This window comes from Vidua macroura, chromosome 16 (genome assembly GCF_024509145.1).
Source record: "Vidua macroura isolate BioBank_ID:100142 chromosome 16, ASM2450914v1, whole genome shotgun sequence".
In the NCBI taxonomy this organism is placed as follows: domain Eukaryota; kingdom Metazoa; phylum Chordata; class Aves; order Passeriformes; family Viduidae; genus Vidua; species Vidua macroura.
Genome location: NC_071586.1, coordinates 1,892,501 through 1,914,360, shown reverse-complemented (window position 1 = coordinate 1,914,360; position 21,860 = coordinate 1,892,501). Strand labels below are relative to the sequence as shown.

Below are 21,860 nucleotides of genomic sequence, written 5' to 3'. Positions count from 1 at the left end.
TCATCCCATCCCAATTGTTCCGTGTTTATTTCAAACATTTTGGCGGGCTGTCACTGGATGGAAACTTAATTAATGGTGGGGTCTGTAGTGGTGGCACAATAGCGGCTGGAAGGGAGGGGGTGGAAAGAAATCCCCAGGTTTGGAAGTGGGGAATTCGGGGTTCGGATGTGCTTGACCCCCGTGTCAGGCCCGGCGCCACGTGCCTGGGCTCCCCCTGGTTAGAAAAGTGTCTCCGTGGGGAGGGGGACGCTGCTGGTGATGAGGGAGGTTATAAGGAGTTAGGGGGGGTGTAACTTTTGGGGTACACAGTTCTGGGGGGTGTAAGCCACGGGTCTGCAGCATGGGGTGTGCATAGCCTGGGCTGCCTGTAGCCTGCGGTGTGTATGGGTTGGGTTGTGCAAGGCTGGGGAGTGCATAGGTTGGGGTGTATAGAACTGGGGTGCAGAACTCAGGGTGCAGGGAAACCGTGGCGTGTGTAACTCAGGGCTGGGGTGAGTGTAACTCTTGGGGTACACAGTTCTGGGGTGGGGGTATGTAAACCAGGGGGGCTGTAGTGTGGGGTGTGCAGAGATTGGGGTGTACCCAGCCTGGGGTGCCTGTAGCCCCACATGTGCATGGCTTGGGGTGTCCATGCCCATGGATGTGCATATCCGGGTGTGCACCTGGCCTGGGGTGTGTGCAGCTCTTGGGGTGCACAGTTCTGGGGAGATGCACAAACCAGAGAGCTTCAGTCTGGGGTGTTCATAGCCCAAGCTATGCCTGTGGCCCGGATGTGCACAGCTGGGGTGTCTACAGACAGGGCTGGCTGCAGCCAGGGCTGTGCAAATTTGGGGTGTACCTGGCCTGGGGTGTCTATAGCCAGGGGTGTGCACAGTTGGGGTGTACTTGGCCTGGGATGCGCAGAGTTTGGGGTGTGCAGAGTTTGGGGTGTGCAGAGTTTGGGATGCGCACAGTTGGGGTGTGCACAGTTTTGGGTGTGCACAGTTTGGGGTGTTCCTAGCCCGGGGTGCTGTAGCTGCAGCTGTCACAGCCATGGGCCTACAGAATTCAGGGTGCAGGCCTGGTGGGTGTATCTGTAACGTGGGGTACCCCAGCCCTGCTCCGGGTCTTGTCCCCATGCCTTGTCCCCGCCCGGTGTCCCCCCGTGCCGCCGGGTGCGGAGAAGCCCCGGGGGGCTCCGGGGATGCCACTGCGGTGGATGCCGGTGCCCCGCCGGTGGGGAGGGGGCCTCGGGGGCGGCTCCCGTGCCCGCCCCTCCGCAGCCATTGGCGGAAAGTTCGGGGCGCGACGCGGGGTGGCGGCCGCGCTCCCCCGTCCCCGCCGCCCCGGCCCCGGTGCGGGCAGCGGTGCGGGCAGGGCCGGGCCGGGCCGGGCCGCCCGGGGCCGCCGCGGGCGCGGCCATGTGGGCGCTGCGGGCGCTGTGCCTGGCCGGGCTGGGGGCGGCCATCGGCGGCGGCGCGGCGGACCAGTGCAGCTGGAGGGGCAGGTAGGCACCGGGAACACCGGCACCGGGAACACCGGCACCGGGAACGCCGCACCGGGAACGCCGCGCCGGGAAACCCGGCAGCGGGAACAGCGGCCCCGGGGGCGGCGCGCCGGGCGGGCGGGGATGGCACACGCGGGTCCCGGAATCAGGCAGGTTCATGGGGGAGGGGGAGTCTGCTCTCCCCGCCCCCCCCCTCCATCCTAGGGCTGAACCCCTCCCGCATCCGTGGGGAGGGTACGGGTGGGATGCTGGGAACCTGCGCCTGCCTCAGTTTCCTCACCCCTGGGTGCCGATCCCCCCTGCTTTCAGGGATGCTGGTCTCCCTGCGGGGCTCTCCGCCTCTCCGGGACCCCTTCCCTGAGCCCCCCGCCCGTGAAACCCATCCATCCCTGTGGCCAGCGGGACCTCCGGCCCCCGGCAGGGCCCTAAGCATCGCCCGAAGGCGCCGGACTCCGAACAAAGAGCCGGGGCCCGCCAGGAGGGGCTGCCCCACGCGGGGGGCGTGGGGGACACGGGGGCCACGCAGCCACCAGCGCCCTGTCAGGGATAAAGCAGCCCCCCGACTGTCGCCGCTCCCCCAGGGCTGACATCCAGGGCTGACCCCCATGTCCCCCCCACAACGCCGCGGGAAAGAAGGGGCTCCGGGCATCCTGTGTGAGAGTGGGACCCCAGCATCCTCTGGGGATCCCCAAAGTGGGAACAGGTGACCCCGAGGTTGTGGCCACTCTGGGGTGGTTTGGGACCCCACACTGGGTGTGAAGAGGGCTGTGCTGCTGCACCCCCCCAGCCCCTTAGCTCCTTCCAAAAGGTGCTGGGGGAGCACAAGCACCTCAAAATGAAGTGGTTGAACCCCAAGTCGAAGTCATCGAGGGTTTGGTGCTGTTCCTGCCTGTGGCCATCCCGCACACTTCTGTGGAGGGGCTGCTCGGGAGTGCAGGGCGCTGCTGTGCGGGGGACACGGGCTGCGGGGTCCCTGTCACCTGGGGGTCCCGGCTGACGAGGTGCTGTGCCCCACAGCGGGCTGTCACAGGAGGCTGGCAGCGTGGAGCAGCTGTCCCTGCACTGTGCCGAGGGCTCGCTGGAATGGCTGTACCCCACGGGGGCCCTCCGCCTCCGCCTGGCCCCCCGCCTGCCCCCCACCAGCGCCGCCGTCAAGGGCAGGAGCCCCCCACACATCACCGCCTGCATCAAACCCACCGGGACCTTCCGGGGGGCTCAGCTCTACCTGGAGAGGGAGGGGGTGCTAGAGCTGCTGCTGCCAGAAGCCCCCCGGCCCCACGCCCGCTGCTTCAGCTGGCTGCCCCAGGAGAAGGTGGCTCTGTTCCTGCAGGCCACCCCGCACCCCGACATCAGCCGCCGCATCGCCGCCTTCCGCTACGAGCTGCGGGGGGACTGGCTGGCCCGCCCGGCGTTGCCCACCGCCAGCCTCGGCGCCGAAGGTGAGAGCCTCACCCTGCCTCAGTTTCCCCTTCCCCTGCCGGGTGCTCGCAGGGGTAAGGAGGGGCTGGATGGGGGGGTGTTGTCCCCCGGGTGGTGACGGGCTGTGCTTGGCCTCGCAGGTGCGTGCCGGCCGTGCAACGACACCGAGATCCTGATGGCCATTTGCACTAGTGACTTTGGTGAGTGCAGCCCCCGGGGCTCGGGGAGGGGGGATGGACCCGAAAGTGGCACTGGGACAGCTGGCCAGGCTGGCCTGGGCTGCACAGAGCACTGCTAGGGATGGGGATGGGCATGGGAATGGGAGTGGGGATGGGAATGGGGGTAGGAAATGGGAATAGGGATGGGGATGGGGATGGGGATGGGGATGGGGATGGGGATGGGGATAGGGATAGGGATGGGAATGGGAATTGGCATGGCAATGGGGATGGGGATGGGAATGGGGAATGGGAATGGGAATGGGAATGGGAATGGGAATGGGAATGGGAATGTGGATGGGAATGGGGATTGGGATGGAAATGGAGTTGGAGATGAAAGTGGGGACTGGGATGGAGATGGGGATGGGAACAGGAGTGGGAGTGGGAATGAGACAAGAATGGAGATGGGGATAGGGAAGGGAATGAGAATGCAGATAGGGACAGGGACTGGGATGAGGATGCGTATGTGCACAGGGACAATGAATGGTGATGCAGATGGAGACAGGGATGGGGACAAGAATGGAGATGTGGACGGCAGTGGGGATAGGGACAAGGCCATGCTGACACCCCTCCGCACCTTGCCCCCGCAGTCATCCGCGGCAGCATCCGGAGCGTCTCCAACGACGCAGAGCTGCAGGAATCCATCATCGGGGTGAGCGCCACCCGCATCCACCGCCAGAAATTCCCGCTCTTCCAGGCGGGCGGGCGGCCGGGGCGGCCGGTGGGCAGCATCCGCACCCCGCTGCGCTGCGGGGTCAAGCCGGGCCCCGGCACCTTCCTGTTCACGGGGTGGCTGCACTTTGGGGAGGCCTGGCTGAGCTGCGCGCCCCGCTACCGGGACTTCCAGCGCATCTACGAGGGGGCCCAGCGCACGCACCAGAACCCCTGCGAGTTCCCCGTGGACTGAGCGGCTCCGGGAGTGCAGCCCGGCCCCGCGGGCGCCGGGGGACCACGGTCCTGCCGTCACGGAGAGCATCCCCGGGGGACACGGGAACGGTGCCCGGAGGGAGCACGGCACACAGGCCTCACCACACAGCCGGGCTGTGGCAGCACCCGCCGTCGGGCTGGGGGGTTCTGGGAAAATCCTGCTGGAAGGGAAGGGATTTTCCCAGGGCGTGCTTGTCCAGGGTGCCCAGGGAGCTGCCTGGGTGAGGGGTGCAGCGGCGTGGGGTCGGGGCTCCCAGGGGACCAGGGTGCTGCATGCTCAGGGGATGTTGTGGGGCACAGTGGGTCTGGCACTGGGGGGCAGCCGGACCCCCAGACCCTGGCAGGGCTCGGGGGCGGGTGGCCGTGGTGGCTGGTCCAGGGACACAGTAGGCACAGAAGGGACTGGAAGAGCCAGGAGATGGATCTGTAAGGTTGGGGGTGGAAGGGGGAGCAGGCAGCGGTGAACCTGGCCCTGGCACGGGCAGGAGCTGCGGGGCGGATGCTGAGGAAGAGGAGAGAAGCTGAAGGGAGTGAGGGGAGCGGTGAGGTGGGAGGAAGGCTGGTGCGGGGAGCAGAGGTGTCCTTGGCACGGTCAGGGCAGGACCAAAGCGCCGAGGCAGGAAGGTGCCATGGGAGCAGGGAGAGGTGACCGTGCCACCCGTCCCTGCCAGCCCTCGGGTGAGCGGGGCAGGCCGTGCCAGCCGCGGGGAATTTTTGACCGTGGGGGTGGGGGGGCATCGTATGTGCACTAAAGTTATAACGATACCAAATTTGTGACTTCTTTTTTATAAACTAAGCTGTATTTGTAGCGTGTGGCTCCTGTTTTTAGCAAGCTGAGCAGGACATTCACTGACAGGCACTGCGGTGTGTGTCACCTGCTCCCCTCAGTGCCAGCTCCAGCTGTGACCCTGCCTCCCACGGGGCTGAAACAGCCCTAATTCTTGGATATCTCTCTGTATGGAGAGATTTATTGCTATTTGCACATTCTGCACCCCAGTGATCCCCAGCATGGGTCACTTTGGGGTCCCTCTCCCTCGGTATCCCCCGGTGTGGGGACCAGGGGCGGGTGGCCCCGTGCTGGGTGGGTGACCCTGCTGGTGGAGCCGCTGTCAGCACTGATTCTCGTCAGAGCCACCGGCCACAAGGCCTCATTGTGCCCGATTGTGCCGCGCCAGCATCCCAGCCCTGCCCGCTCCCACCCTGCCGCTGCCCCCTCCGGCCCCCAGCACCGCTCTGCTTCCCTGGGAATGCTGAGGGGGGACAGGACCTCTGCACCGGGGTGGGACATGGGAATCCTGCATGGGGATGGGGAACAGAACCCTCGGTCAGGGAAGGGACACGGAACCCCCAGCCAGGGATGGGACACAGAAGCCTCCCAGCCAGGGATGGGACATGGGGCACCCAGTTGGAATTGGGACACTGGACCCCACCTAGACATGGGATTGGGGCATAGCACCCCCAGCCGGGGACCTTTTCTCCCCACCAGTGATGCCACAAGGCTCAGCACAGGAAATCTCAGCCCCTGAGCTCCCCCCTCCAAACCCCTCGAACCCCCCAAACCACTCAAGCAAAGCTCCTGCCACATGTCTGCTTGTACTTAACACCTTTCCAATTTTGTTTCAATAACACCTTTTCAAGTATCACCAGCCAGGGTGAGCTGCTAAGTATCTTGTGCCTCTGCTGACCACAATGTGCTTTTCCTCGCAAAAAAAAAAAGTTTCCAAAGAATGCTGTGGGTTTTGGAGCATAATTAAATATAAATATCTATATGTGTGTGTATAAAATGATCTGGCTGTGATAAGATCCTGGTGGGTTTGATATACAACACATGTTTTCCCTTGAGAAGAGTTTGCTGCTTACTTTATGCTTCACTGCCAATTTTATACTTGGATATTTTGATTTTATCCTTTTTACTGCCCCATTTTGGGGCCAGGCTGGGCTCTGAGGGCTGGATCTGGCCCTGGGGAGGCTGAAGGTCCACGCTGGGTACTGGAGGATGCCAGCATCCCCCTGGATTTTGGCAGCAAGCAGGAGCCAAGCGAGGCAGGGGGAAGGGGGAAGGAGTGGGAAACCCAGCGGAGGAGGAAAAATGAAGCTGGAAAAGCAATAAATGAGGTGCAGAGGGAATTGTGCTGCCCACGGCATCCTCTGTATGCACGGGGGTAAATCACGGCTGCTCCGACCCCGCCGCAATCCGGCACATTCCTCTCGGCTGAATGTCGGCGTTTAACGCGAGGCATCCGGCGCTTTTCTACCCAGCAGCAAAAGCTCTTGTTTTTCTTCCCATCTGTTTATTTGGCCAAAGCAGCTCGGTGTGCTGCTGCGGAAAGGGCTGTTACTCCGCTCAGTTTCTGGCACAGAGGTTTTTGGGCTGTTTTTGGTGCCCTCTGCCCCCTGTCAGGTTGGGTCGCCCGCCCTCGCTTCCCCCGACTGTCACTGCCGCAGCGCTGGGCCCCGGCCAGGGCACTAACGCTTCCTGTGGGATTGTCCCACGGGACAACCAGGCAGCCCGGGCCTCAGTTTCCCCACTGAGAGATAGGGCTAGCAGCCCTTCCCTGTGGCTCAAGGGAACCAGATGGAATCCCACAGCTCTGGGATCTCCATCATTCCAGGACTGGTCATCCGAGCATTTCCCCGAAAGCAGAGTCCAGCCCCGGCCGAGCCAAATTCCTGCCCGGCCTCTTGGCACAGAGCAAGGCCACGAGGGGTGAAAACACAATGAGACAAACTCCATCCCGGGGAATATTTCCTCCACAGGATGGAAAATGTGGTGTGAGGCAGCACGGTGAGGGGAGCGGGGTGGGGACGCAGAATGGAGCTGGGGGGGGTCAGGAGGAGCTCAGGGACGGGTGACCATGGTGAGGGGCTGTGGCAGCACCCTGGGAGGACAGGGAAGGGTGGCCCTGCCTGTGGGTGCCATGGTGCCCACCCAGCAGAGCCTCCTGTAGCATCCACGGGGACGATCCAGCCAGACCTGCTCCAAAAGCCCCCCCCACTCATCCACCTGCCCCACACGGGGTGGGCTTTGGGGAAGCCTTGGAGAGCAGTGCCCCAAAACAGCTCCCTCGGTGCAGATGTGCCCAGGGACGTGCCTGGGGCTCCTCATTGCGTGGGATCAGCCCCGTTGTGGACCCAGGCATGCACACACCCCAGATCGGGAACCTTCTGGGGACCGCGGAGCCCTTCAGTCACGCTGTGGGTGGGCGTCCACATCGGGATGGCAAAACACAGAGCGGTGGCAGTGCCGGGCGTGCCCCGGTCCCTGTCCCCATCCCTGTCACACAAAGGGAGTCGCCGTTTCCCGCCATTTCCCCCCTCCAGCCCTTCTCCCCCCTCTCCTGCTCCCTTCGCCCTCCTCCTTCCCGGCTGCCGGATAAAAGCTCGAACGTGTGAATCGCGGGGCACAAAGGGGAGGCACAAAGGCGGCCGGGCCCGCTCAGCCCCCCCTGTGACCCCCAGCACCGAGTGGGGACCCCCAGGGACCCCCGGGCAGCCTGCCCACCCTGCCGGCAGCACCCCAGAGCTCAGGAGCTGCCGTGGGGCAGAGGGGTGCCCTGAGCTCAGGGGATCCCCAGTAGGGTCAGGATGATGTCCCTGGGGTTGAGGGATGCCCCATAGGGTCAGAATGAGGTCCCGGGGTTTGAGGATGCCCCATAGGGTTGGACAATGTCCCTGGGACCTGGGGAAGCCCCATAAACTCAGGATAAAACCCCTGGGGCTCAGGGGTACCCCATAGGGTCAGGATGATGCTTCTGGAGTTTAAAATTCAGGATGAAGCCCTTGGGGTCCAGGATGCCCCAGAGGGTCAGGATGAGCACCTTGGGGCCAAATGAAGCTCTACCCCACAGCCCTCGGCAAGAGGAGAAGTAAAAACCTGATAACTCTGAGGATACCCCCCCCAGCGCTGCCACCCCTTGGGGAGCTGCACCCCAAACCCTGGCATCAGGTCTGCTTCCAGCCCCCATCCTCTGACCAGGACAAAGCCAAGGCAGCACCATCCCAGCGCGGGGAGGGATGCTGGGCTGGAGCAGGACCCCGGCCCGCAGCGGGGCCCCCTCGGCCCCTCACCCCCGTCCCCCGCGTCCGGCTGCCGACAGCTGGTGGGAAGCGGCTTTCCCAGCACATAGCGACAAATTCCTGGCGGTCAGGGCTGCTTTGCAGCCGCCGCGGCCCCGGCGGGGGAAGCTGCCCTGGAAAGAGGAGGATTAAAAGCTCTTTGGCTCCAATGACACATCGCAACCGGTCCCCTCGCACGGCCACCTGCTCGTCCCGGCGCTCCGAGATGCTGCGGGCACCCCGGGGCAGGGGCAGGAGGGGACCGGCCACCCCCCTGCTAAATCCCGGGGGCCCGGCAAGGAGGGCTCAGCCCTGCCTGGGTACTGCCTCCTGAATGAATTCGCTCTGCAGCTCCGCAGGGGCCTCGGGCGGCTCCAGGGAGCGGCTCATCCCCACGGACCATCCTCCTCCGCTGCAGCTCCCCGGCCCCCGGTTCCCCCAGCTCCGATTTCCCTGGATTTTCTGCTTTAACCAGCTCCACCTGCCAGCAAGAAAAAGCAGAAAGCGGAAAATCGGGGTGATCCCCGTGAGCCCCGATTTGGCCATGCCGGGCTCTTTGGGGCGGCTGGGGAGGGCACAGCCCTGGGATGTGTTTTGGGGGCGGCTTCAGCGCCCCGTTGGAGCCCCACTGCTTCTCTCGGGAAAGTGATTAATGGGGTGTGGTTGTAGTTCAGTGCCCTGAGCCGTGTGTTTGGGGTAGAACACGTGTGGGGGTGTGTGTACATCCTCATCCCGCTCGGTTCCCACAGATCAGGGGGAGGTGGGAGCAGGAACACTCCTGCCCTTGGCAGCTCCACTCCCGGATCCCCCCCAAAGAGGGGCTCTGGGGGGCTGGGGCTGGGCCCGTGCTGGCCCCAGCACTGAGGAGTGGGAATCCCAGTCCCCAGTTCTGCTTCCTTGCACCCCAAAACCATTCCCAGGGTGGGGCTGGGGTCTCTTCTCCACTGGGAATGGCCCCAGAGACACCAAGGCATGTGATAGGTTGGTGGTCCCGTGGGCAAGGACATGGGGGCCACCAGAACCCCTCCCAGGCTCTCAGAGGACACCCCGATATAGTGCTGGAGGGGGACCCCCAGCAAACCCCACAAATCCTGACCCACAGGCTGAGGAGAGAGCAGGGGGAGGTGACAGCAGTGGCATCCTCGGTGACATGTGGCTGCCCTGGCGGGGGGCTGTGGCCCTTTGTCCCTTCTGAGCGGGCGTTGTTCCCGCGTTTGGGCTGCCTTGGGGGAGTCACTAATTGGGGGTGGGCAGGGGTTGTGGGGCCTGGCCGCCCCCACATCCCAACGCCTGGGATTTTCCCACAGTCGCTGCTGCCTCACAGCAGGAAAGCCCCAGGCTGAGGCAGCACAGCCCCAACAGCCCCACACGGGTGTGCACAGCCCCAAGAGAACCCCCCACAAGTGTGCATAGCCCCAAGAACCCCACACGGGTGTGCACAGCCCCCAAGAGCCCCACACGGGTGTGCACAGCCCCAAGAGAACCCCACACGGGTGTGCACAGCCTCAAGAATCCCACACGGGTGTGCACAGCCCCCAAGAGCCCCACACGGGTGTGCACAGCCCCAAGAGAACCCCACACGGGTGTGCACAGCTGGTGACAACTGCACCCCACCGTGCACAACCCCACACAGGACTGTGCACAAAAGCTGTAACCACACACAAATCCATGCACAGCTGAGTGTGAGTGCCAGCACTCGCGCAGGGCCACGCACAACTGCACACAGCTGGGCACAGCTGCACGTGGCTATGCACACACAGCCGTGCAGAGGCAGTTGTGCCCAGCTGTGCACCACTGCACGCAACCCTGCTCACCCATGCACACCAGGACAGCTGTCACAGGACCGTGCTCAGCTGCACAAACCTGTGCACAAGGACACACACAACCACTCACAACCACACACAGCCCTGCACAGCAACACTCACAGCTTCACACGGCTGTGCTCATCTGTGCCCAGCTGTGCACAGCCACGTGCAGCCATCAGAACCCTTCACACGAGTGTGCACAGCCCTGCACAACCACACAGAGCTGTGTAGCAGTGCACAAACACACAGGACTGGGTGTAACAGCACAGACACACAGAGCCATGCACAACTGCACCTGCCTGTGCACAACTGAACCACGATTCAACGCTGCACACAACTGTGCTCAGTCACACACAGCTGCACACACACAGCTGCAGTGACTGACAACCTCACACAACTGCTCCTCTGTGCAAACTGCACAACACAGACACACACACACACACAGAGCTGTTATCTCACACACACACACAGCTGTTATCACACTCACACACACACAGAGCTGTTATCTCACACACACACAGCTGTTATCACACTCACACACACACAGAGCTGTTATCTCACACACAGAGAACTGTAATCACACACACACAGCTGTTATCACACTCACTCACACACACACACAGAGCTATCATCACACACACAGACACACAGAGAGCTGTTATCTCACACACAGAGAACTGTAATCACACACACACAGCTGTTATCACACTCACTCACACACACACACAGAGCTATCATCACACACACAGACACACAGAGAGCTGTTATCTCACACACAGAGACACAGACACACACACAGAGCTGTTATCACACTCACACACACACAGAGCTGTCATACACACACACAGACACACACAGAGCTGTTATCTCACACTCACACACACAGAGCTGTTATCACATACACACACAGAGAGCTGATATCACACACACACAGAGCAGTTATCACACACACAGCTGTTATCACACACACACTCACACACACAGAGAGCAGTTATCTCACACACACACACACACACACGCAGAGCTATTATCACACACACACACACGCAGAGCAGTTATCACACACACACACACACAGCTGTTATCACACACACACAGCTGTTATCACACACACACACACACACACACACACACACACACAGAGCAGTTATCTCACACACACACACACACACACACACACACACACACACACACACACACACACACACTCACACACGGCCCTGTGCACACCCGCACACAACCACGCACGGCTGCGCCCCTCCTGCAGCCCCGGGGGCAGCGCGGATTCCCGGAGCCGTGTCCCTCCCGTTCCCCGTGTCCCCCCGCGTCCCCAGCCCGTGTCCCGGTGTCCCGGAGCCGTGTCCCCCCGTGTCCCCCCGTGTCCCCAGCCCGTGTCCCGGTGTCCCGGAGCCGCTCCCGGCGGAAGGCGCCCGGCCGTGCTCCCCTCCCCTTCCGGCGGCCATGGAGCCGGGCTGGGAGCCGGGCGAGCCGGGCGAGCCGGGCTGGGCACAGCCCGGGGGCGCGCTGGGCGGCCGGGGGCTGCTGGCGCTGGCCGTGGCTAGCGGGGCGGCCGTATGGGCCACCTGGGCTGTGCTGCTGATGCCCGGCTTCCGCCGCGTCCCCCTGCGCCTGCAGGTACCCCGCGACCCCCCGGAGCCCCCCTCGCTCCCCGACCCCGGCTCCCCCTGACCCCCCCTGTGCCCCCAGGTGCCCTACCAGCCCTCCAGCCCCCGGCAGGTGGCCAACACCCTGGCATTGCTGCGGGGCCGCGCCGGGAAGACCGTGGATCTGGGATCCGGAGATGGACGGCTCGTAAGGGTCCTGGGGGGGTTTGGGGTGGCCAGGGCGGGCGAAGGACAGGGAGCGGGGCTGCACGCACGGGCAGGGTGAAGGGGAGGCCCCCACCCGGCTGCTGCCCGGCTTCTGGCTGTGCTGCTGGGTGGCCCTCCTGGCTACGGTCTGGGACCATCACGGGTGGTCCCAGAGGGTCCTCGATGGTCTTAGACAGCTGTAGGTGGCTCTAGATTGTCCTGGGTGTCACTAGGTGTTCCTAACGACTGTCCTAGGTGGTCCTAGGTGACCCAGCGTGGTCCTCGGTGGCTCTAAACAGCCCCAGGTGGTTCTAGGCAGTCCTAGTGGTCCATGGTGCCTCTAGATGGCCATAGGTGGTCTTTGGCAGCCCTAAAAGACGCATGCAGAGAGCAGGGTGGCAGTGAGGGCTCTGGGTGGTGCTGAGCTCCGAGGTGACCCTGCCTGTGAGCCAGCAGGATGGGGTGAGTGGAGCTGGGCAGCAGCCCCTGCCCACCCAAATGCTGCCCCAGACTCAACACTGAGGTGCTTTGGCTTCCAGCCCTCCCTCTCTCCCTCTCCAGGTGCTCGAGGCTTACAAGCAGGGGCTGAGGCCAGCCCTGGGCTATGAGCTCAACCCCTGGCTGCTGTGCCTGGCCAACTACCGTGCCTGGAAGGCTGGGTACCACGGGAAGGTCTCCTTCCTGAAGAAGGATCTGTGGAAGGTAACAGCATCCCGAGGGTCTGGATGTGCTCAGGGCAGGGCCAGAGCTCTGTTTGCATCTCCGGGATGGATTTGCTGATGGCTGCTCGCTCCTTCCCGATCCCACACTGCTCCTGGGAGGTGGAAATCCATCCTCCTTGCTGGGGAATGCCAGCTGGGAGGTGGAAATCCATCCTCCTTTCCAGGGAATGCCAGCTGGGGCAGCCCATGGCCAGTTCTGGTGCTTGGAGCAGCTCTGAGGAGAGGTCTGGGTGCTGCTGACAGGCTCACCTGCAGACATGAGCTTCTCAGGCTGACATGAGGTAGTTGCAGCCTGACCAGAGAGAATCCATCAGGGAATGTGGGTCTGGGATGGTGCTGGAGGCAGGTGTTTCCCAAGACGTGCTGCTTTCACACCTGCATTTCCCCATCCCATGTCTTTTGTGGCATCTTTGCTCCCTCCAGGGTTCCAAAGATCACCCATAAGGTTTGGGCACTAAAACAGTTGTTCCTGCTCTGCCTGTTACTCGATATTCCCCTTTTCCCTCTGTTTCAAGGTGAATCTCTCTGACTGCCACAATGTGATCGTGTTCCTGGCCCCCAGCGTGGTGAGTCAGCCCCTCACACCCTGAGCTGTTCTGGGCCAGCTCGAGGGGGCTTTTCTTGGGAGAGAGTGGAGATCTGGCATGGAATAAGGCCAAGTGGGCATCCCTGTGGCTGAGTGGTTTGGTGCTACACAGCATTGGGATTTATAGAATCATGGAATCATAGAGGTTGGAAAATCCCTCTGGGATGGAGTCCTGCCATTCCCCCAGCACTGCCAAGGCCACCACTGAGCCATGTCCCCAAGTGCCACATCCATGTCTGTTAAAGCCCTGCAGGGATGGTGACCCCACCACTGCCCTGGGCACCTGTGCCAGTGCCTGACCACCCTTCAGGGAAGAAATTTTCCCGATATCCAACCTGAACCTCCCCTGGTGCAACTTGAGGCAATTCCTCTTGTCCCGTTGCTCATCGCTTGCTCCAAGTCCCAGCCTTACCCAGGGCCAGTACCAGCCCTGTGCTCTGGGGGGTTGATGTCCCAGAAGCTGCCCCACGCTCCCTGGTGGCACTGCCACTGTGTGACTGTGTCCTAAGGCTGCCTGTCCCTGGCTGTGTCTCTCTCCCCAGAAACCTCCCTTGGCCACCAAGCTCCTGGCAGAGCTGCCCGACGACGCCCGGGTGGTGGCCGGACGCTACCCCTTCCCCTCCTGGACCCCCAGCAGCAGCCTGGGCCAGGGGCTGGACCAGGTCTGGGCCTATGACATCAAGGAGGTGCGGCGAGAGGCGCAGGGCAGCGCCCAGCAAAGCCAGGTCTGACCCCAGCCTTGTTAAGCCTGGTTTAACAGCAGCCTCCTTAAGCCTGGCATTAAGGGTCAGAGCCACTCCAGCTCTTGGCTCAGCTCAGGACAGAAGTGCTTGGCCAGAATTTGTCCTGGGGACTTGCAGGGTGGCAGATCTTCATTTTTCCAGAGTGTGAGCAAAGCAAGAGAGGAGAAAATCAGACCTGGAAATCCTGGGGTTAATGCAGGATTTAAGGGATGAAGCTCCAGTGCCTCTTTTTGGATGATTGCTGCTTTATTTCAATTTAAGTTTTAAAAATAAAATTTTGGTTGATTGTTCCTCTGAGGTTTTTGCTTTGTCTTTGAACTGCTGGATGGTCCTGGAGATGGAGCAGCTGCTGCTCCTGGCTTTGCTCTGCCATCCTCTCCAACTTACCTCTGTGCAGGATCGGTTTGGCCCTGCTCGTCAATATTCCATTTTCCACTCACACACAGAGGAAAATGTGGTCTTCCCACCACAGGGTCACAGAATCATGGAATGGGTTGGGTTGAAAAGGACTTTGAAGCTCCTCTTGTTCCACCCCCTGCCATGTCCAGGGACACCTTCCACTGTCCCAGGCTGCTCCAAGCCCTGTCCAGCCCGGCCTTGGACACTGCCAGGGATCCGGGGACAGCCACAGCTGCTCTGGGCAGCCTTTCACCACCCTTATGGTAAAAGAGCAGCTCATCCCTTTGTCCAAGCTCAGAACAAATCCTGGTCTGAGCCAGCCTTGGCTCTGTCTCATGGGTGAGACCTTGCTCCAGGTCAAGGTCTCATCCAGGAAAAAAGTTCCAGCAGGAGCAGGAACCTGTCCCTGCAGCCCAGCAGTGAAGAGCTGCCTGGGATCCAAGGGGTGCTCAGGGAAGAGCAGAATTCCTGCAGCCTGGCGGGCACAGACGAGGTGCAGTTCTCTTGTCTCATTTTATTCCTGTGAATTTAAGAGCAGAAACACCCACGTGGTTTCTCTTGCTGTTCCCACCTCCCAGCCTGAGAAGGATCCTTGCCTGGCAGTCCATGAAGCACAGACCTCCCTTGGAGTGGGGTGTTCCCAAGGCTGGGGCTGCTCTGGCTCGTGGCTGGCACTCCTGGCACCCGGCACGGGGGGCACCTCGCTGCCCTCAGCGTTCCTCAGCCGCAGGATCTCCTGCTTGTACCTGCAGAGGAAGTGCCACTGTCACTACTCACAGTGAGCAGTGTGCAAGTGCCACTGTCACTACTCATGGTCCCCAGGCAATGAGCCATGCCAGGAGCTGAGCCTGGCACACAGATCCCGCTGCTTTTCCTGAAGAAAAGGCATTCCTGGGTTGTGCCAGGTAAGGGCAGAGCCTGAGCCGAGCCCAAGGCTGGGGAGGCACGGCAGGAGCAGGGAGATCATGCCCTGACACACCTGCCCTGCTTGTCCTCTCCCTTCCCTGCTGTTCTCCCTGCTCCGGGGCAGGATGAGCCATGGGGAGAGGAACACAGATCAGGGGCTGCTGGGAGGACTTAGGTTAGAACCTGTGAAAAAAAGAACTCTGAAGGTTTTAGGCTTTAGATTAGGCTTTAGATTTTAAGTTCCTGTGAAGGTTGCAGAGAAGCCTTAGAGCCCCTTCCAGTGCTTGAAGAGGCTCAAAGAGAGTGGGAGAGGGACTTTGGACAATGGCATAAAGTGACAGGACACAGGGAATGGCTTCCCACTGCCAGAGGGCAGGGCTGGATGGGATTTTGGGAAGGAATTGTTCCCTGGGAGGGTGGGGAGGCCCTGGCACAGGGTGCCCAGAGCAGCTGTGGATCCCTGGCAGTGTCCAAGGCCAAGTTGGACATTGGGGCTTAGGGCAGCCTGGGACAGTGGAAGGTGTCCCTGCCCATGGCAGAGGAGCTGGATGAACGTTTGTGTCGCTTCCAACCCATTCCATGATTCTGATTCCTCCCAAGGATGGGTGAGCACACAGGGAAGGACACCTGTGGTGTGTGGGGCACCTGCTGTCCTGCTGCCCTATGGCACAAGAGGTGGTGGCAGCTGCCTGCACAGCTGGAGGAGCAGTGGGACATGGGCCGTGCTGGCAGCTCTGTGGCAGGGCCGGCAGTGGGCACGGGGTTGGCGTTGGCACCAAGCCTGGAGAGGATCCCCATCTCACCTGGCAAGGTGCTGATCAATGTACCCCTGCAGCTCCGACACCTGCTCCTCTGCAACCACAGCCCGAGTCAGCAGCTGGCTTCTCTGCTGCTCCAGGTCCTCCTGCAGCGCCAAAACCCACGGAGAAAACGTGGAAAAAAAGAGATCTGTGCCATGGGAGTGATGTGCTCAGCCCCTCTCTGCTGTGTGAGTCCAACTTCTGACCACTTCACCACCACTCCAACCCCTCTGCCACAACATCTCCCTTCTTTTGGCCACAGAGACAGGCCCCGTGCAGGTGTGGAGCTTTACATCCCCAGGGAATGAGCTTTACATCCCCAGGGGGTGGTGGAGCACTCCCTCAGGTTGCTGTGGACAGGGAAAGGCAGGACATGGAAGCGAATATCCCTGCAGCCAGCAGGAACCAAACTGGGGAGCTGATTGAGTTTCAGCCTAGACTTGAACCAGGTTGAATAGAATCAAAGAAATGTGGAATTCTGTAGGCTGGAAAAACCCACTAGAATCCAGGTGTTAACCCGGCACTGCCAAGGTCACCATTAACCCGTGTCCCCAAGTGCCACATCCACATGTCTTAAATCCCTTCAGGGGTGGTGACCCCATCACTACCCCAGGCAGCTGTGCCAGTGCCCGACCACCCTTTCCATGAAGGAATTTTCCCAATATCCAATTTAAACCTCCCCTGGCACAGCTGGGGCCGTTTCCCCTTGTCCTGTCCCCGTTCCCTGGGAGCAGAGCCCGACCCCCCTGGCTGTCCCCTCCTGTCAGGAGCTGTGCAGAGCCACAAGGTCCCCCCTGAGCCTCCTTTTCTCCAGGCTGAGCCCCTTTCCCAGCTCCCTCAGCTGCTCCTGGTGCTCCAGCCCCTTCCCAGCTCCATTCCCTTCTCTGGACACATTCCAGCCCCTCCGTGTCCTTCCTGTCATGAGTGGCCCAAACCTGCCCCCAGGACTGGAGATGTCCCAGCAGTGCCAGCACAGGGCAGCAGTCAGCCCCAGTTTATTACAGAGATGCCAAAAGGTTGTTCTGAAATGTGGGCAGGAGTGACAAGGGGCTGCTGCCCTTGCTTTAGTAGCAGGGACAGTAAAGCCTGGAGACACCCCCAGCTGGGACCTTCCAGCATTGCTTGGAGGACTGAGGCCAAATCCACAGCAAGGCTCCATGGAGAGTGATCCCCAGGAATGGGCACAGCCCCGGGGCTGCCAGAGCTCCAGGAGTGCTTGGACAATGCTCTCAGGGATGCCCAGGGTGGGATTGTTGGGGTGTCTGTGCAGGGCCTGGAGCTGGGCTGGACGATCCCTGGGGGTCCCTTCCCACTCAGGATATTCTGTGACTCCATGGAAGTTTCCCCCTCCAGCCTGGAGCAGCCCCAGGGCAGGAGCTGAGGCAGCACATTTCTGCCTGTGGGTAAGAGAGAAGCTTGGCCTCCAACGGGCTGTTCCAGACCTTTACCTGGGTGTTGAGTGTGAATTCCCGGAGCTTCTTCCTGACCTCTGCCCAGCCCTCCTCATCCAGCTGCCTGTGACAGAGGAGCTCATTTCGATCATGCCCAGACACCAAATCCAGCCCCTCCACAGATCACACAGCTCCACACAGCCGGTGCCCATCCCACCGTCATCCCCAGAACAGGCACCTTTCCTCTCCCAGTGCCCAGACTTCCCACCATCGGGGAGTCACAGCCCTACTCACAGCCTGGGACTCCCCAGGCACGGCCCGGGGCTCTTCCAACCCACATCAAGGCAGGAAGAGCCCTGAACCTGCCCCTGCGGGGCTGGCTTTGATTGGAACAGGGAGCCCTTGTGCCAAAGGCTGGCACTCGCCCTGCTGGGAGCAGGGAGGCGTTCTGGTCACCGAGCACCGGGAGAGGTGAGCTGTCTGCACAGCCTGGCGTGGGAAAGCCCTTCCCAGCCCGTCCCAGCCTCCGGGAGGAGAACACAGGTCCCATGTGATGCTGGGGGAATCTGGGCTGTGTGAAGCAGGAATGCATTGTGCTCCTCCCGTTCCCTCCGCCGGCCGCAGATCCCAGCGCCGGGAGACCCCGGCTGGGCTTCCGTGGGAGCCAGAGGAGAAGGGAACGATAAACAGGGAATTGGTGCCGCTGGTGAACCCCCACGGCTTGGCAGTGCAAGGAGCTGGGTTTAGGTCTCTCCCAACCCAACCCGTTCTCTGACAAAGGCAAGAGGCAGCGGGAGCTGGAGCTGCGGGAGCACCGGGGCTCCTGTCTCCAGCTGGAGGAGCACGGTAATAGCACAGATTAACCCAGCAGAATTTGAAGTGTGTGGGGTCTCATGGCAGTTTTAAAAAAACCCAAATGATGAGATGCATCACTGAAATTCAGGTTCTGGACTTTCCATGCCCTGCTCCTGTGGTGTCTGCCCAAATTGCTGCATTTCCTCACGGACCACTGCTATTTTCGGTGTGGAACACATGGCAGAGGCTGGTTGAGGCTCAAGTCTGTGCCTGAGACACCCCTCCAGGACCCAGGGGCTCTGGCACTTACCCACTCCTCAGTGCTGGCATCCAGCTAATGGAATATTTGACATGTTTTCTAGGTGACCACGTCTTTTAAAGGGCTGAAAAACCCAGCTCAGGTTTCTCCAGTGCTTTGTTCCATCCCTCCACAGCTACAGCTGGTTGAGTTTTAGCAGGATAATGGAGCAGGAGGAAGAGACCCACCAAAATGTAGCAATTTCAGGGTTTGTTGGGAAGCCAGGGAGGTGTCAGCACAGTGGCACCAGAGGATTCCAGTCAAACTCCTGCACTGGGAAGGAGGAAAAACAGGACAGCCCCAAACTGGTGGTGTCTCATGGGCCTTTGTCAGGTTATCCACCAAAGCACTTGGGCATATGCTGAACTTCGGTTTTAAAGAGGTCAGTGGGGCTAAAAACATGATTAAATCAAATATGTGCTTAAGAGCTTTCTTGGATCAAGGCCCAGTGACTAAGTCTCTTCCTGCAGGAAGAGGGGACAGCTGCCTCTTCTTCCTAGAGCAGGCCCAGCAGCTCCCTTTCCCTGCTTATTGCTGCCTCCAGCCAGGCAAAAAAGATCCTTCAATCCACACATCCATGAGAATTTGGAATGGCAGATATCCCAAGAAAAAAACAGCACTTACTGCTCCGGAGGTGCTGGAAAGGCGGGGGCTCCTTTCAGGCTTTTCTGGAGGCAAAGGAAGAACAGAATTCCTGTAAACATGAACCCATTGCAATCCCAGATCCTGCCACTCTCAGAGAAATCCTGCCATGGAATGGGTTAGGCTGGAAGGGGCTTTAAGGATGATCCCATCCCACCCCCTGCCATGGCAGGGACACCTCCCACTGTCCCAGGCTGCTCCAAGCCCCATCCATCCTGGCCTTGGGCACTGCCAGGGATCCAGGGGCAGCCACAGCTGCTCTGGGCACCCTGTGCCAGGGCCTCACCACCCTCCCAGGGAGGAATTCCTTCCTTACATCCAACCTAAATCTCTCCTCTTTTAGTTTAAATCAATTTCCTTTGTCCTGTCACTGCACATGTAAAAAGACATTATCCCTCTTTTCTGTGCCCTTGGAAGTGGCACAAGGTGTCCCAGCACTCCCACAGCTACCAGTGCCACAGCAAGGAAACCATGGGTTGTACAGTCTGAAGGTTTCAGGTCTCCTGTCTCAATTTCTAAATAAATGCATCCTGTGCAAATCAAGACCCACATTTGCCCAGTGGGAGAACATTTCCCCATCCCTGGAAATGTCCAAGGCCAGGTTGGACAGGGCTTGGAGCCACCTGGGATAGTGGAAGGTGCCCCTGCCATGGCAGGGGTGGAACAAGATGGGCTTTAAGGCCCCTTCCAACCCAAACCATTCCATGATTCCATGATTCTGTCACATGGAGATGACTGTTGTGTTCCCTGCCTGTGCCACAGGCACAGCAAACCCTCAGGGAGAGCATGGACGTGGCACTTGGGGACACGGCTCAGTGGTGGCCTTGGCAGTGCTGGGGGAATGGTTGGACTCGCTGATCTGAGAGGGCTTTTCCAACCTAACCAATCCTACAAATGCCTTAAGGAAGGGGCTCATGGAACTCTTCTCACCAAGCCCCAGCTCCCTCTGTACCTGCTGCAGCTCCTGGAGCTGCATCTCCAGCTTTGCCTTTTCCTCCCGCAGCCGGTTCAGCTCCCGGGAGCTGTTTGTCAGCAGCTCTGGGTCTGTGACGGACAAGTGGAGCTCGGCAGGGCCACAGTCCATGGCACTGCTGCCCAGGGACCGGATCTGCTCCCGCTGCAGCCTGCAACCAGCACAGGGTCAGTCCCTGCCCGCCCTTCTGGGTGACACCACTGAGCAACTCTGCTGCTCCCCAGGGTGCCACTCGCTGGACCTGCTGGTTCTGGCCACCTGCAAAGGATAAGTGGGAGAGTTTCTGAAGGGAGCTTGTCCTAGAGCTATTTGTGGCTTTTCTACCACAAGTATTTCTGCTGCTTCCCACAGCCCAAGCTGCCGAGAGAGCTGAGAGCACTGCAGGGACGGGCTGGGAGGTGGAGCTATTTGTGGTACCTCTGCATTTCCACACCATCCACCGTGGGATCAATCTCTCACTCTGCATTTTAAGTGGGAGGAACATATGTGCAAAGCAGCTCCATGGGGTCCAGAGCACCCTGATGTGCAGCTGGAGGCAGCTTGGTCCTGGATTGCCAGGAGCAGGGAGATAAATGTGCCTTCCAGATCCTCTGCTCCACCTGGGAGCCGTGCTTGCCTCCTTCCAGGGCAGGGGATGGGTGCTCTGGGGCTTTTGCACCTGGCCCTGAGGAGGAGGTGGCTGAGGTTTACCCATAGGCAATGAGCAGGTTCTCGTGCTTCTTGGCCAAGTCCTTCATGCGTTTCTTGTACCCCCGGGCTGCCTGGGCCAGCTGCTCTTCCCGGGACTTGTAGGAAGCCCGGATGTCCCTGAGCATGCTGTCCACAAAGTTCTTCATGGCAGCGTGGCCAGCTGGGGCTCTGCTGTGTCCTGTCACGCTGCTGGGTTTGCTGTCCATGTAGTTCTGGAAATGCACAGAGAGGAAAACCCAGGGGGAATGGCTTCCTACTGCCAGAGGGCAGGAATGGATGGGATATGGAGAAGGAATTGTTCCCTGGGAGGGTGGGCAGGCCCTGGCACAGGGTGCCCAGAGCAGCTGTGGCTGCCCCTGGATCCCTGGCAGTGTCCAAGGCCAGGCTGGACAGGGCTTGGAGTCACCTGCTCTAGTGGAAGGTGTCCCTGCCATGGCAGGGGCTGGTACTGGACGATCTTTCGAGTCCCTTCCAACCCATTCCATGATTCTGTGGCAGCCCCCACACACCCAGATTTACTGTAGGGCCATGCAAAATTATTGGTGAGCTTCTGCTGGGACTTTTCTTGGTCGGATTACAGGGATCAAAAAACCCCTTTCTTTATGTATTTACTCTTATTTATTGGCAGCAGCCTACAAGAGGAAGGTGCCAGTATGGAGACAGCTGAAGGAACAGCTGGAGCTGTGCCAGGGCAGGGTCAGGCTGGAAAGGCTCTTCCCCCAGAGGGTGCTGGGCTCTGCCCAGGCTCCCCAGGGAATGGGCACAGCCCCGAGGCTGCCAGAGCTCCAGGAGTGCTTGGACAATGATATCAGGGATGCCCAGGGTGGGATTGTTGGGGGGTCTGTGCAGGGCCATGATCTTTGTGGATCCCTTCCAGCTCAAGATATTCCATGAATCCGTGGCACCTCCCAGGCCAGGAGAGCCCCGGGCTGGGGGTACCCACCGCCAGGTCCCGGATGTACTGCGCCAGCCGGGAGCGATATTCCTCGTTCAGCTCCTTCAGCTGAAGCTGCAGCCGGGAGTTCTCCGCCTCCACCTCCTGGAGCTGGCCCTGGGATGTGAGCAGCACCTGGCACAGCAAACAAAAATCCTGCTGGCCTGGTCCTCTGGCTGAGGAGCAGGAGCTGAGATGCTGCTTAAGAGCTGAGGGTCTTAATTTCCAGATATTTGGCTTCACTAGAGCTGGGAAGGTCCTG

General features: G+C 60.6%; 3 protein-coding genes across 3 annotated transcripts in view; 2 read left to right on the top strand and 1 right to left on the bottom strand.

Annotated features, from left to right (window-relative positions):
• The first annotated feature begins 1,368 nt into the window (after positions 1–1,368).
• On the top strand, positions 1,369–5,117 carry METRN (meteorin, glial cell differentiation regulator). Its single transcript, XM_053992150.1, has 4 exons — positions 1,369–1,486; positions 2,504–2,925; positions 3,046–3,105; positions 3,711–5,117. The coding sequence occupies exons 1-4, from the start codon at positions 1,401–1,403 to the stop codon at positions 4,025–4,027; spliced, it is 885 nt and encodes a 294-aa protein (XP_053848125.1). The 5' UTR covers positions 1,369–1,400; the 3' UTR covers positions 4,028–5,117.
• Positions 5,118–11,344: 6,227 nt separating this feature from the next.
• ANTKMT (adenine nucleotide translocase lysine methyltransferase) lies at positions 11,345–14,065 on the top strand. The gene is made up of 5 exons (XM_053992158.1): positions 11,345–11,543; positions 11,616–11,720; positions 12,281–12,421; positions 12,957–13,007; positions 13,570–14,065. Exons 1-5 carry the CDS (start codon positions 11,370–11,372, stop codon positions 13,756–13,758), a joined length of 660 nt encoding a protein of 219 aa, XP_053848133.1. The 5' UTR covers positions 11,345–11,369; the 3' UTR covers positions 13,759–14,065.
• Positions 14,017–21,860, bottom strand: part of CCDC78 (coiled-coil domain containing 78) — a 16,578-nt gene continuing 8,734 nt past the window's right edge. Inside the window, 9 exon segments of the mRNA XM_053992346.1 lie at positions 14,017–14,126; positions 14,129–14,180; positions 14,789–14,915; positions 15,879–15,979; positions 17,324–17,390; positions 18,984–19,027; positions 19,954–20,125; positions 20,665–20,876; positions 21,608–21,733. Of these exon segments, the coding sequence (XP_053848321.1) occupies positions 14,017–14,126; positions 14,129–14,180; positions 14,789–14,915; positions 15,879–15,979; positions 17,324–17,390; positions 18,984–19,027; positions 19,954–20,125; positions 20,665–20,876; positions 21,608–21,733 (1,011 nt within the window).